This window comes from Trachurus trachurus (assembly GCF_905171665.1).
Source record: "Trachurus trachurus genome assembly, chromosome: 6".
Taxonomy (NCBI): Eukaryota; Metazoa; Chordata; class Actinopteri; order Carangiformes; family Carangidae; genus Trachurus; species Trachurus trachurus.
The window spans coordinates 11063854-11076824 of NC_139897.1; the positions used below are offsets into that span (position 1 = coordinate 11063854).

Sequence of the window (12971 nt, forward strand, 5' to 3'; positions counted from 1 at the left end):
AATTTCAAACAAATGTGAGGTCAATTCTGTTTGTAGATCAAAATGGCAGAGATAACATGGGGCTTTAATGACCCTGATAATCCAACCTTCCCTTCACAATGAAACTGGACAATAACCTTGACCATTAACCATCATCATTGCCTCCTTCATGAATGTGTCTCTGAAGGCACTGGTAAACAAAAGTGTCAGAAAATATCCTATTTAGTGTCTCCATTGTTTTGTTCTTCCAGCACTCTCAACCCTAAAGATGTTAAGCAACTCAAAAAATATCAACATTATCCACATTTGTGATTACTTGAAAACTATTATCATTGATTGATTACATAGCAAAATACCCATGGTACATATGTATCAATAGTCTGGAGCCCCATAATATTCAGCTTACAATTTTATAATTGCCATTATTATTATTACAGCTGTCAGTTTCTGTTGTCTCAGCTGTACAGTAAGTTACACTTGAGAATTCAAAACTAGTGAACCTTTAATAATCTTGCTTTCACAATTAATTAAACGATTAAACTTTTGTTAATAGTCACAAATTACTAAACAATTTTATTTCGATCTTAATTCATCTTTGAAGCTGGTTGTTGAAGCATGGTTACTTTCAACTTGGCAGACCAAACTTGGTGTAAATGTTTCCTCCTGTGTTTCCCTCATGGGTTCCTCATCCAGTTCCTCTGAGAAAGATGTCGCGCACTTTTGACGTCACGCCGGGGGTCCTTCATGAACCAGTGTCTCCACGTGAGAGTATCAACAGCGTGATGGCTGGGATGTAACTTCGGCTTCCGACCAACTGGGTTTTAAAATCGACATATAAAGATCAAACAACAATCAGTTGTCGACAGTAAAAGGTAAAATCTTGAAACACTCCACGTTTGAAATGACGCGTTCATTTTGCGCCTTTTTCTTTTTCGCTTTGTGGCAGGTTTTTAAGAGAAACTCGTTTGTTTTGGCTTGAACCAGCCTTCTCTGTCGAGCTGGACTTACTGCACCTCATTGTGTTTCACTTGCATTGAGTTTTCTGTGTTAACGTTTCGTTTTGGCTGGTTTCTCTCAGCAGCAGCAGGAAAACGATGGCAACAGTTCGCAAGAAGGTAGACAACCGGATCCGGGTCCAGATTGAGAATGGAGTCGCTCTGCAACACCGCACCATGTTTGTGGTGGTGGGAGATCGTGGCAGAGATCAGGTAGACTGTCACTTCTAACTTGATCACATCCACTTTGTCTATTTAGTTGCGTGGAGTCTGTTCACATTTAGGGTTAAAAATCTGTTGCATCTGTGTCTGATCCAGGTTGTCATCCTGCATCACATGCTGTCTAAAGCCTCCGTCAGAGCTCGGCCCTCCGTGCTCTGGTGCTACAAGAAGGACCTGGGATTCAGCAGGTGAGCCTGAACCCCTCTCAGAGAGTTTGATGTTGCATTCCTTAAAGATGAGGAACTTAATTTGTGTGATTGTGTTTGAAACAGCAATCGCAAGAAGCGCATGAGACAGTTGCAGAAGAAGATCAAAACAGGAACGCTCAATCTGAATCAGGATGACCCATTTGAACTCTTCATAGCTGCGACCAACATCCGCTACTGTTACTACAACGAGACACACAAGATCCTGGGAAACACCTTCGGCATGTGTGTCTTACAGGTGAGGCTCTCTGCTCTGAGACTAGTGGTTACACACAGTGCAGTTGTCAGATGATTGACAGGACACAAATGTTGAAAAAGTAGTGATTTTATTTCAAAGCTTTCATTCATTTTTTATGACTTCCTGTCGGATCTCATCCTCTGTTTGGGAACCACAGCTGTAGTTGGTGTTTTTTTTTTTTAAAGTTATCTGTGTTTTGCCTGTCACACAGGATTTTGAAGCTCTTACTCCCAATCTCCTGGCGAGAACCGTTGAGACTGTAGAAGGAGGAGGGATAGTGGTCATACTGCTGAGGACAATGAACTCTCTCAAGCAGCTGTACACTATGACTATGGTGAGTTTTCATCATGTTTGATCTTCAAACTGGTCTGTTCTCTAAGTCAAGTGTCTGAGGATTGCTGTGGCTTGTTTTCTTCAGGACGTGCACTCTCGATACAGGACAGAGGCTCATCAGGACGTGGTGGGACGCTTCAATGAGAGGTGTGTGGCACTTTCTAAAATTTGGAGGATTTTTACTCAGTGGAATGACATTTTAACAATAATGTTAAATTTCTAGGTTCATCCTGTCTCTCTCATCCTGCAAAAATTGCGTTGTCATTGACGACCAGCTGAACATCCTGCCAATCTCCAGCCACATGGCAAACATCAAGCCAGTTCCACCAAAGACTCAGGTACTTAAAGTGTTACAAGTTCATCATTTAGTAAACAGAAAATGAATCAGTTTTTATTGTGTTGTGAAGCATAAATGAAACAACAATGACCTGCTTCAGCTTCTCAAATGTGATCATTTTCTGTGTTTCTCTCTCTTAAATTATTGTAAACCGTGTTTTGGTCAAACAACACAATTTTGAGTTGTTGTCTTCAACTCTGGGAAACTGTAATATTTTTTTTTAAAAAGAGAGAAAAAAAGGACATCTTTAATCACATTTCAAGATTTGATCGTTTGTTGTCCATATACTTTGCAACTTTGTTTTTGTTATATGCCTCTTTACTTCCTCCACCCCATTCAGGAGGACGGTTTGTCGCCACGAGAACAGGAGCTGAAGGATTTGAAGGAGTCCCTTCAGGACACTCAGCCTGTGGGAGTGTTGGTTGACAGCTGCAGGACCATGGACCAGGTCAGGACCCCTTTACATCATTTGATAACTGCACCATTGACATTTATAGTTTGTTGTAATTTCAAGTAACCACCACTTTGCAAGTACTGTGAAAGCAGTGTCTCAGCCGTCACTTGAAAGGCTCGTGTTGCCCCCTAGGCCAAGGCAGTGCTGAAGTTCATCGAGGCGATCTCAGAGAAGACCCTGAGAAGCACCGTGGCTCTGACCGCTGCCCGAGGTCGAGGCAAGTCTGCAGCTCTTGGGCTGGCTATTGCTGGAGCTGTGGCTTTTGGGTAGGGATTAGTTTTATTATGGTCTAATATGTGTCAGTTTGCCTATTATATTTTTGAGACAACCAGTTATTGCCTCACGTTCACATTTTTTTTATTTCTTTATTTTTTACAGCTATTCCAATATCTTTGTAACATCACCGAGCCCAGACAACCTCCACACCATGTTTGAGTTCATCTTCAAAGGATTCGATGCTCTGCAGTATCAGGTAAGCCGATTGAGCAACTTTGTTTATCAGTCACAGTATGTTGATGCGGTGAGCACAGACCCCTTCATAGCTTCTTTTGCATTTGCAGGAGCATCTCGACTATGAAATCATCCAGTCTTTGAATCCAGAGTTCAACAAAGCAGTGGTCCGGGTGAACATCTTTAAAGAGCATCGGCAGACAATTCAGGTACATTTATATTCCTCCCTTGTGTCTCTCTCACCCTCATTCAGCAAATGCCTTTTATCCAAAGTGACTTGGAAAGGAAAAGAATACATATGTGACATTTCCTGTTCCTGTGGTCAACAGTACATCCACCCAGTTGATGCTGTGAAACTGGGCCAGGCTGAACTGCTGGTCATTGACGAGGCTGCAGCCATCCCTCTTCCTTTGGTCAAGAAGCTGCTGGGGCCTTATCTGGTTTTCATGGCCTCCACCATCAACGGGTCAGTAACACAGCTGGATGACAGTCATACAACTAAATACAGAGTTAACTGCCAATGAAATGGAGGCAGTCAGAAATTATTCTTCAGGATGCAACAAAAGCTTTTATTATGAATTATCTGAAGATACGCTTCTCAATTGAGTCTTAGCTACATATAATGTCAAATATAATGCATCAAGAAACCAAAGTTCACATATGCAAAGTACATACAATAGAGAATAAACACATTTTCACACTTGATTGTAATTGCTTATCTTAATAGTTACTATTCTGTCTGTCAACAAATAGTTGGATAACTCCAGCTCTTACTATTTGTGTATTTTTATCTCTGCAGGTACGAAGGCACCGGGCGCTCCCTCTCCCTCAAACTGATTCAGCAGTTGAGGCAGCAGAGCGCAGACAGTCAGCAGAGCATGTCGGCAGAGAACAGGACCACCAACACAGCGAGGCTAGCAGCAGGTAAACACTGCGTCTCAGTGTTTGATTCTACGCGTGTGTTCAGTTCACCCGTGTCTCCGTCATCAGACTGACCGATGCTTGGTTTTTTTTCCCACCCACACAGCTCGCTCTCTTCATGAGGTTTCTCTCCACGAATCCATTCGCTACGCTCCGGGAGACGCTGTAGAGAAGTGGCTGAACGACCTGCTCTGTCTGGACTGTCTCAGCATTCCCAGGCTCATTTCTGGCTGCCCACTTCCACAGACCTGTGACCTGTATCCTTAACCCACCGCCAACGCCGCAAAGTTACCCCAGATCTCGACAAACCAGGAAATATATGCGACAGAGCTTCAAGCTGCAAGTTGAGCCTGCATTACACGGCTACAAAAAGCACTGGTTAAATGACTGTTTATGTTGGTATGTTGTAACATTAAATTAAACACAGGCCTATAGAGTGGGGCTGTAGCTAATGATTTTCATTATCTGCCAATTATTTTCTCAATTATTCAATTTGTCCATAAAATGTCAGAAAATACTCAGAAACAACCTCTTACAAATTTCTTTTTTTTTTTAGATTGCTTGTTTGGGTTGACCAAAACTGTAACATTTTCAGTTCACAAGAAAAAAATGAAAATATTCACATTTGAGAAGCAGGAGCCAGAGAATGTCTTGATGACTTAAGTTTTATCATCACTGATGCTGAGTGGTGCCAGTCGAAAGTACAATTACATCAACTCAAACATCTGTCAACAATCCTGTCTGGGCAGATTTGATCAAAGTGTTTAACTGCCAGTCAAGCTCACACCAAATTTATTTCATTTAAAATTTTTAAACTTTTTCAAGTATCTTTTTTGATCTTGCCCGACTTGGATCTCAATAATAAGTCATGTCAGGTTTAAATTGCAGCATGAGAGATCATTATTGGGTGGTAGCAAATGTATCTGCAGAGTTACACAACACCCAAGATTTTCTGCTTTGTCCTTAACCCACATCGTCCAGATACTATGTGAACAGAGACACACTCTTCTGTTACCACAAGGCGTCTGAGGCGTTCCTGCAGAGGCTGATGGCTCTCTATGTGGCATCGCACTACAAGGTGAGATGTTTAATTTAAATTAACACAATGCTCCAGATTTGTTGTTAGAGAGCACATACCACTGTGTTGTGTCACGTTTGTGTTTATTTACTGCCTCGTTGTTTCCTCTCCGTCCAGAATTCCCCCAACGACCTGCAAATGTTGTCCGACGCTCCGGCTCATCACCTCTTCTGCCTCCTGCCACCTGTTCCTCCCACACAGAACTCACTACCTGAGGTCCTTGCTGTGGTGCAGGTAGGATGGTTTTTTTAATGGTTGTCATGCATTTGAAAGAAAAGGATTGGGGGTGGGATATTTTTTCTTAAAGGAGATTATTCTCCAAGAGGCTGAGATGGAATACCTTTTATATTTATATTTATATATATATATATATATATATATATATATATATATATATATATATATATATATATATATATATATATATATATATACACATATATATATATATACATCTTACAATCTACAATAATTTGCACAAGGTACACATTTCTTTAATTTTGTCATATAGTACAAAACTGTTGTTTGACTTAACTGAGTGCATTTGTCCATTTGTGGTCCTCAGGTGTGTCTGGAGGGAGAAATATCTCGACAGTCCATCCTAAACAGTCTCTCCAGAGGGAAGAAGGCCTCTGGTGATCTCATTCCCTGGACTGTATCAGAACAAGTAGGTGTTGGGTCTCAAAGCTTTTGAGAAAAACATGTCTCCACAGCCAAAATATGAATCATTTGCTCTTTTCTTTGCAGTTCCAAGACCCCGAGTTCGGCAGCCTCTCAGGGGGCCGAGTGGTGCGGATAGCCGTCAACCCAGACTACCAAGGGGTAAGAATTTGCAAAGGTCTCAGCCGTTTTTATCCAGTGTTTAATTAGCTTTCATGTGCGTAATTGGGTCTCCACCTGTCCAACAGATGGGTTACGGCTCCAGAGCGCTCCAGCTGCTGCAGATGTACTACGAGGGCAAGTTTCCCACCATGGACGAGAGCACACAATCCAACCACAATGAGATCACCTCCGTCAGCAGTGAGGTAATACAATTAAAGTCACAAAGTGTATTGAGCACCATCTGAAAGAGTTTAATTCCCCAGATGAAGTGTAAAAAATACAATTTGGAGATGAGATCAAACGCATGCTTCTGTAACACAAACTGCGTTGCGGTCCAGGCTGTCAGTCTCCTGGAGGAGGTCGTCACGCCACGGAAGGAGCTCCCCCCTCTGCTGCTGAAGCTGAGCGAGAGGAGGGCAGAGAGACTGGACTATTTAGGAGTTTCCTATGGCCTTACCACACAGCTGCTCAAGTGAGTCTCCTAACTATGGGCAGGGAGGGTGGGGGTGATACCGTGATTATTTATTAATGTCCAAAAATGTGTGCAGGTTCTGGAAGAAAGCAGGTTATACGCCAGTCTACCTAAGACAAACCCCTGTAAGTAATGTTAAAAAAATACTTTAATGTCTTAAGTGTGTATTTCATTGTGCTGTTGTCACATGGTCTTATCATTTGTGTGTGTGTGGTTACGTCTAGAACGACCTGACAGGGGAGCACTCATGTGTGATGCTGAAGGAGCTAAATACAGATGAAGCACCAGAGCAGAGCCAGTGGCTGTCCGCCTTCTGGAAAGGTGAACTTTCTCGCGCGACCTCAGGAGAGCTGGTTAGTTTTGAAACGTATTCCTTCCAGTCCCCCCCCTGAACTGAGCTTTTGTTTTCCTCAGATTTCCGTCGGCGCTTCCTGTCCCTGCTCTCCTACCAGTTCGGCAGCTTCCATCCGAGCCTGGCTCTCAGCATCCTGCAGAACAAGAAGTCTAAGGAGGAGAAGAGCAGTAAGATCCCTCCGCCTGTACGCTGATCAGACTCCCTGAGCGTTACGCAGTCCTGACCTGACACAACCTCTGCTCTTCTCAGTTCTCAGCAGCTCCGAGCTGAGCTCCCATTTCAGCCCGTACGACCTCAAGCGTCTGGAGCTGTATTCCAGGAGCATGGTGGACTATCACCTCATCATGGACCTGATCCCAGCTGTGGCACGCATGTTCTTCCTCAAGGAGCTCGGAGATGTCTCCCTCTCAGCAGCGCAGTGTGTAAGCACCCGCTCCCGCTAGTTTGGATCCTTTGCCTTGACCACCGTTATGTTTTGAAGATGCTGATGGTTGTTGCCTGTTCCTTTCCAGGCCTTACTGCTGGGTATAGGGCTGCAGCACAAATCGGTGAACGACCTAGAAAAGGAAATCGAACTCCCAAGCTCGCAGCTCATGGGCCTGTTCAACCGCCTCACCCGTAAATTTGTGCAAGTGAGTAGAAATCAGTGGTGGAAGCTCCTTTTTAATACTAGTTTTTCAATATGTTATACAACCTGTTATTAAAATTGTAATAACATCAGTTCTTGTTATTGTTTTCACCTTTACTACGCTTCACCAGGTCTTCACCAGCATTCAAGAGAAAGCAGTTGAGGCAGAGATGACGGCCACTAAAGACGTTGCTATGGAACCAACAGTGAAAAGCCTAAATGATGATCTGGTACGTGCTACATCAGTTACATGTGATGCCAAATGAATGCAGAAATAATTGGTGATTGAAGAATCAGTTAATAGACTAACATGCCAAGCAGATCTTTGAAATGTAATCTTTATCTTTCTTTAGGATTGTGGATTGATTAGTTTTTTTTTCAATCTGTTTAATGCGGTTCATGTATTACATATGTCATAGTACTGTCGGAACACTTAATGCATTCCTCCCTTGTTAAAGCCCCGAAAAAAGTCAATATCTTCTTCACACGAGTCAAAACCTCTTCAACATTTTCACCAGAGCTTCAAGTTCTGGACACCAAATGTTTTGATATTTTGATGAAACCTAATTGACTTTCAAAAATGAGAACTGCAAAAATATATCATGTAAAAAAATGTTCAAACTTTGGTACATTTAAAATTTACTAATTGTACTGCAATAGGGTTTACTGTGTACATTTAAAAAATGTTGTGCTCCAGCCTGAAGCTAAGAATGTATTTGTTTCCCTTTATTATCAGAATGATGCAGCGAAGGAGTTTGAGGAGCAACACAAGCAAGATGTAGAGAAAGTGAAGGATTTGGACTTGGAAGAGTGAGTATGAAGTCAGGAGGGTGGTCATTATTTAGCAAGAAAGTTTTAAAATCCAGATTATTCACTGAAGCTGAAATTGTTTCCTCTGTGTTAATAGGTACAGGATCCGTGGAGATGACGAGGAGTGGGACCAGGTGTTGAAGAAAGCTGGAAGCACAGCTATCATCAGCATAAAGAGGTGCAGTGACATTCAGGATCTTTAGAAATATTGTTTGTTTGTTGTAGAAACATGTTTTTTAATTGGTGTCTTACTCCTAATAGTGACAAAAAGAGAAAGCTGGATGCAGGGAATGCAATTGCAAGCAACGGGGGTGCCCAACACGGAAAACTGAAAAAGAAGGAAATGCAGCACGGCAAATTCAAGAAGAACAAGGACAAACATGGCAAATTTGGAAAGAAGGCGTGATAGCAAATAGTGATGCATTGACGGGACTGTGTGTGAGCTGGAAATCAGAGAACCTATGATGGACTTTCAGATACTGGAGAGCCTCCACTGAATTGTTTTGTTTTTAAATCGCTGATAATTTCTTTGAATTCAGCTCATCCATCTGTATCATGTTATAAGTTTGTTTCTTCATGTTGTGTGAAAGAAAGTACAGAAAATAACGCACGTCGCATTTGTACTAAACAAGTTCCATTTACTTCATTATCCCTTTTAGTTAATGTCATGATTTCTACAAAGACTTGTAAAAAGTAAAAGGCGTCTAGAAACAGAAACCTGAGGTATGTGTTTGGCTGTGGGATCCACTGAGCGGATCACTGGAACACCTGAGGCTGCAAATCGACCCACTTCTGTTTGAGCTGCTGCTTCACAGTCTCTGGTGCAAAGATGCAGTCAATGGCCTGCTGGGAGAGCTTCCACACGGCTTCATGGCTGAGATCAAATGTAGAAGCTGCCAGCTGATACTCCTGAGACAAGTCTGTAGAGAAGACCCCCTTATCATCAGTCTGTAATGAGACAAAGAATAAAAATCATTTATGATGAACTTGTTTTTTTTCTCATTAATTGTTTTAAAATACAGTATATACAGTATATATACAAAGAAATTAATTAGAAATGTGTTTATCACAGCATGTGTTAGAGATTCCACGGTAAAACGTTTTTCCATATAATTTATCCAGAGGCATTATGTCAAATGTAGGCGAACTGATTTGATTTTGGTGGCAGAAGTCGTAATGATTTCACAGTCTTGTGACGGTAATAAATAAGGAACACTCCAAGGAATTTCATGTCTGACACAAAACATTCACTTGGAAATCAAAAGTGAACTTAAATTTAGTGGGCAAAGTTCAAAGTCACTGTCGTGTTTTTGTCCATAAATCACACATTTAGTCACTAATTATGACACAATCTAACACAAATGTCTGTAAGGATAAATTGAGGTGATGCAATTTTATATCCTCATGGTCAAAAGTCAACTTCACTGTGACATCATAATGTTTTGCTTAAACACGTCTAGCCACTGCACTGTAACTAATGAACAGGTTGATGGAAATGTACTACTGCTAGGTGGTAATCCTGGTTTGTACTGTATTGCGTAAATGCTGTAGTGACTATTCAAATAGGAATAATGCATCAAACACTGTTGCAATTGAGAAACAATAATATCTTGTTATTTGTTACCCAAACCTGACCGTGATCCTGATTTTACCCTTTAAAACCTTTAAAAGAGTGTAACAGATTTCAAAATGAAAGCAGAGGACTTACACAAATGACACTTGGATGTCCAAGCTGGTACCAGTACTTGAAGTGGTGTTGGGAATAGCATGGCACAGTTTGTCCTTTAACGTTTGATGTCAGACAAAGCTCTACAAGAAAAGAAAGTCGTGAGGTCAACAGTCAAGTCAATTATACCGAACAAACCACAGAACATTACTCACTTCGTTGCGGCCTTACCCAGTGGTATGTTGTTCTTCAGAACCTTGTCGACCAGATTTTGAGATCCACCCACTTCAGGATGCAAGAAGGTGCCGTGACCAATCCTGTCTGGAGGAAGATTCAACAGCAAATCTGTCTCCTCCCGCTGGGACGGAACCTGCAACATTTGTTATTAAATGTCACTGAGCTCGCAGACAATGTTACTCAAGTGAAATGATAAAAAAAAAAAAAAAAAAAACACTATGTTAGTACTTCGGAAAGGTGCAGTGACAGCTTCAGTCCACTGTTCTTGGCTCTCTCTAGAGCTGGAAGAAGAGATTTCCCATCACCCACCTGAGAATGAAAATTGCATTAATTAATCCAGCAACAAGAACCATAGATTAACTACATGACACATGTAGACAATTGCATGAACTACAAATTAATAAGCCAAAAGAAGGAAGAAAGTAAAAGGGTAAATGTGCAGTTAGAAAACTCTGAAAACGGTGTTCATTTATACATCAAATTAAGTGTAAAAACTTTTTATCTTTTAATAAACATTTTGTTTTCAGAACTTAATCTTCTCTGCTCCTTTCCACCTAAAACTGGTCCACTGACCGTTGGGTCTCCACTCAGGTCAAGTCCCACCACCAAACCATCAGAGGACAGGAGGAACTGCTCAGCCAGAGCCACTGTCTCCATGGCAACCTCTGCTCCATTCCTGCGGTCAATTGCCACGAGAAACCTTAAAGGTAAATCGTCATGTTTAGTATCATTGACTACGGTGACCAGCAGGAGCATCATGGTCAAATTTGGTGTAGTCATGGTGGCAGGAGTGAGTGAACATCTGTGTTTCTTACACATTGCTCTTACCGAACATCAATGTCCAAATCCTCATCTTTGCACTGCTGGATGGCTCTGATGACAGTTTCAATATATCCCTTTTTTGTCAATCCTAGGGAGAAGACAATTAATTGGTATGCAATTAACTATTTTTATTGATTAATCTGCCATTTATTTTATGATTATTTGTCAATATCAGAAAATAGTGGAATAGTGTCCTATAATTTCCCACATCCTAACCTGACATCTTCAGACATCTTCTTTTGACAGACCAAAAGTCCTAGTCATTTTTCCAACATGTGTGTAACAAAGAATAACATACAATGAATAATTTTCTGACTCTGAGTATTTTTTTCTTGGTCAACGAATAAATTAATTGGCTCATTATTGCAGTTTTATTTTCATCTTAACAATTTGGCAAAACGATCCTTTGAACGTATCTCATAATCAAAACACTAGGCTGCAAACTGAACATTGTTACCAGTGTTTTTCTCCTCCCTCGGTGTGCTTCTGAGCTCTAAATATTTGACTGAGTCAGCTGCAAACTCCCGGATTACATCTGTAGCCACCTGATGGAGAAAAAAAAAACATCTGTTGACGATTTCTGGCCAAACACAAGTTAATACTGATCTGAGGGTCAGTCCTCACCATCAGGATGTCCTCCTCCGTGTCCACCAGCTGATGGATGACCTTAAAGACCTGAAAACACCTGTGGACATGTTGTTTTAGTGTTGAGCCGTGTAACAACAACACCCCCTCCTGTTGTCACTGTGCAACTGTCGGTGTGAATACAGATTCACATTGAGCATACACAGACCTTATTATCTATCTATCACGTAGCCTACTTGACTGATTACTCTTCAGCATGTTTTAAAAAAAAAGAAGAAAAAAAAGGAATGTATCGAAAACATTTAATTGGTTATCAGTTTCACGTGCATAATGTCAAACATCCCTCTAGCTCTGCTATTAAACTATGAATAACCACGACATGAAGTTGTACGCACTCATCCAGCGTCCTCCGCTGGCCTTTGCCGATGGCGGTCATGCTGTGCTCGATGTTGAGGTGAGGTTTCCGGGTGATGAGTTTCTCGATGGTGTGGGAGCTGACAGAGCCGTTCAGGTGAGCGTGAAGCTCCTGGTCAAAGTGAAAACGCTGACGTTAGCATGTAGCTGTCACACACGACGACGTCCACATTTAGCTCCTTCTTTCTACACAACAACCAACAGGTAAAGTTTGTTTCTCTCTCTGGTCTTTAGGGTTTCTGACTCACCACTTTAGGCAGCTGCCGGTAGAAGACGTCGGCTTCATTATCCATCACAAAGATGTACGACAAAGAATGAGTGAGGGAGCTTGTTGTGTGTGAGTCCTGAGCTGTTACCTGTCACATAACGCTGACAAACCGCCTGTGTTTTCAGGCTACATTTCCCTGTGGCACAACCTAGTGCCACAGGGAAATAAGTCCGACCATCAACAACTGTCATCGTCGTCGAGGTTCCGGTGCTTCACCTACTAATCTATTTCTTTTACCGACGCCACAGCGAGTTGTTGTTAATCATTTTTTTTAGGTCTTCACTTTCGGATTCACTGGTATTTTGACGATATCTACAATGTGAGACTTAACAGCACATGATTTTCATGAATATGACCATCAAATAAGTGGTGGAAGAAGTATGCTTTATTTAAGTACGGTAAAACTAATAATAGCCTACTGCAGAATACAAATAAAAGTCTTACTTTCAAATTGACTGACCTAAAATGTATTCATCCAGAATAGCCTGTCATCATTACTGATGAATCAGTAAATATGCAGTATCTTATTGTGGCCAATATGGAACAGATTTTAACTATAGGCCTACTGCATTTAATTTAGAATAGGCTAATGTATCTTAGTCTGTAAGATTATGTTTATGTTGTAAAATCTTAATAGGAAACTGTCCTGGTACAAACTGCAAGTAGAGTATCTGGGAAA

General features: G+C 41.4%; 2 protein-coding genes across 4 annotated transcripts; one reads left to right on the forward strand and one right to left on the reverse strand.

Moving 5' to 3' along the window:
• Window positions 1-735: 735 nt before the first annotated feature.
• On the forward strand, window positions 736-8820 carry nat10 (N-acetyltransferase 10). 3 transcript variants are annotated; one of them, XM_083973567.1, is made up of 29 exons: window positions 736-851; window positions 1058-1187; window positions 1293-1384; window positions 1469-1640; window positions 1852-1974; window positions 2059-2120; window positions 2197-2311; window positions 2651-2758; window positions 2897-3030; window positions 3143-3236; window positions 3325-3423; window positions 3544-3680; window positions 4014-4138; window positions 4242-4392; window positions 5117-5213; window positions 5331-5447; window positions 5779-5880; window positions 5961-6035; window positions 6122-6238; window positions 6374-6507; window positions 6584-6632; window positions 6732-6828; window positions 6922-7029; window positions 7112-7284; window positions 7375-7494; window positions 7622-7720; window positions 8227-8300; window positions 8398-8478; window positions 8562-8820. In XM_083973567.1, the coding sequence occupies exons 2-29, from the start codon at window positions 1074-1076 to the stop codon at window positions 8704-8706; spliced, it is 3114 nt and encodes a 1037-aa protein (XP_083829693.1). In that variant the 5' UTR covers window positions 736-851; window positions 1058-1073; the 3' UTR covers window positions 8707-8820. The 3 variants fall into 3 exon arrangements, with proteins under 3 accessions (XP_083829693.1, XP_083829692.1, XP_083829694.1); XM_083973566.1 differs by having other exon boundaries at window positions 737-851; window positions 1061-1187; XM_083973568.1 differs by having other exon boundaries at window positions 741-851; window positions 1064-1187.
• Window positions 8821-8999: 179 nt separating this feature from the next.
• On the reverse strand, window positions 9000-12446 carry mapda (N6-Methyl-AMP deaminase). Its single transcript, XM_083973590.1, has 10 exons — window positions 12273-12446; window positions 12006-12136; window positions 11650-11710; window positions 11483-11570; window positions 11032-11113; window positions 10777-10903; window positions 10432-10512; window positions 10198-10336; window positions 10009-10109; window positions 9000-9248 (listed from the first exon to the last, which is right to left on the reverse strand). Exons 1-10 carry the CDS (start codon window positions 12315-12317, stop codon window positions 9057-9059), a joined length of 1047 nt encoding a protein of 348 aa, XP_083829716.1. The 5' UTR covers window positions 12318-12446; the 3' UTR covers window positions 9000-9056.
• Between the last annotated feature and the right edge of the window lie 525 nt (window positions 12447-12971).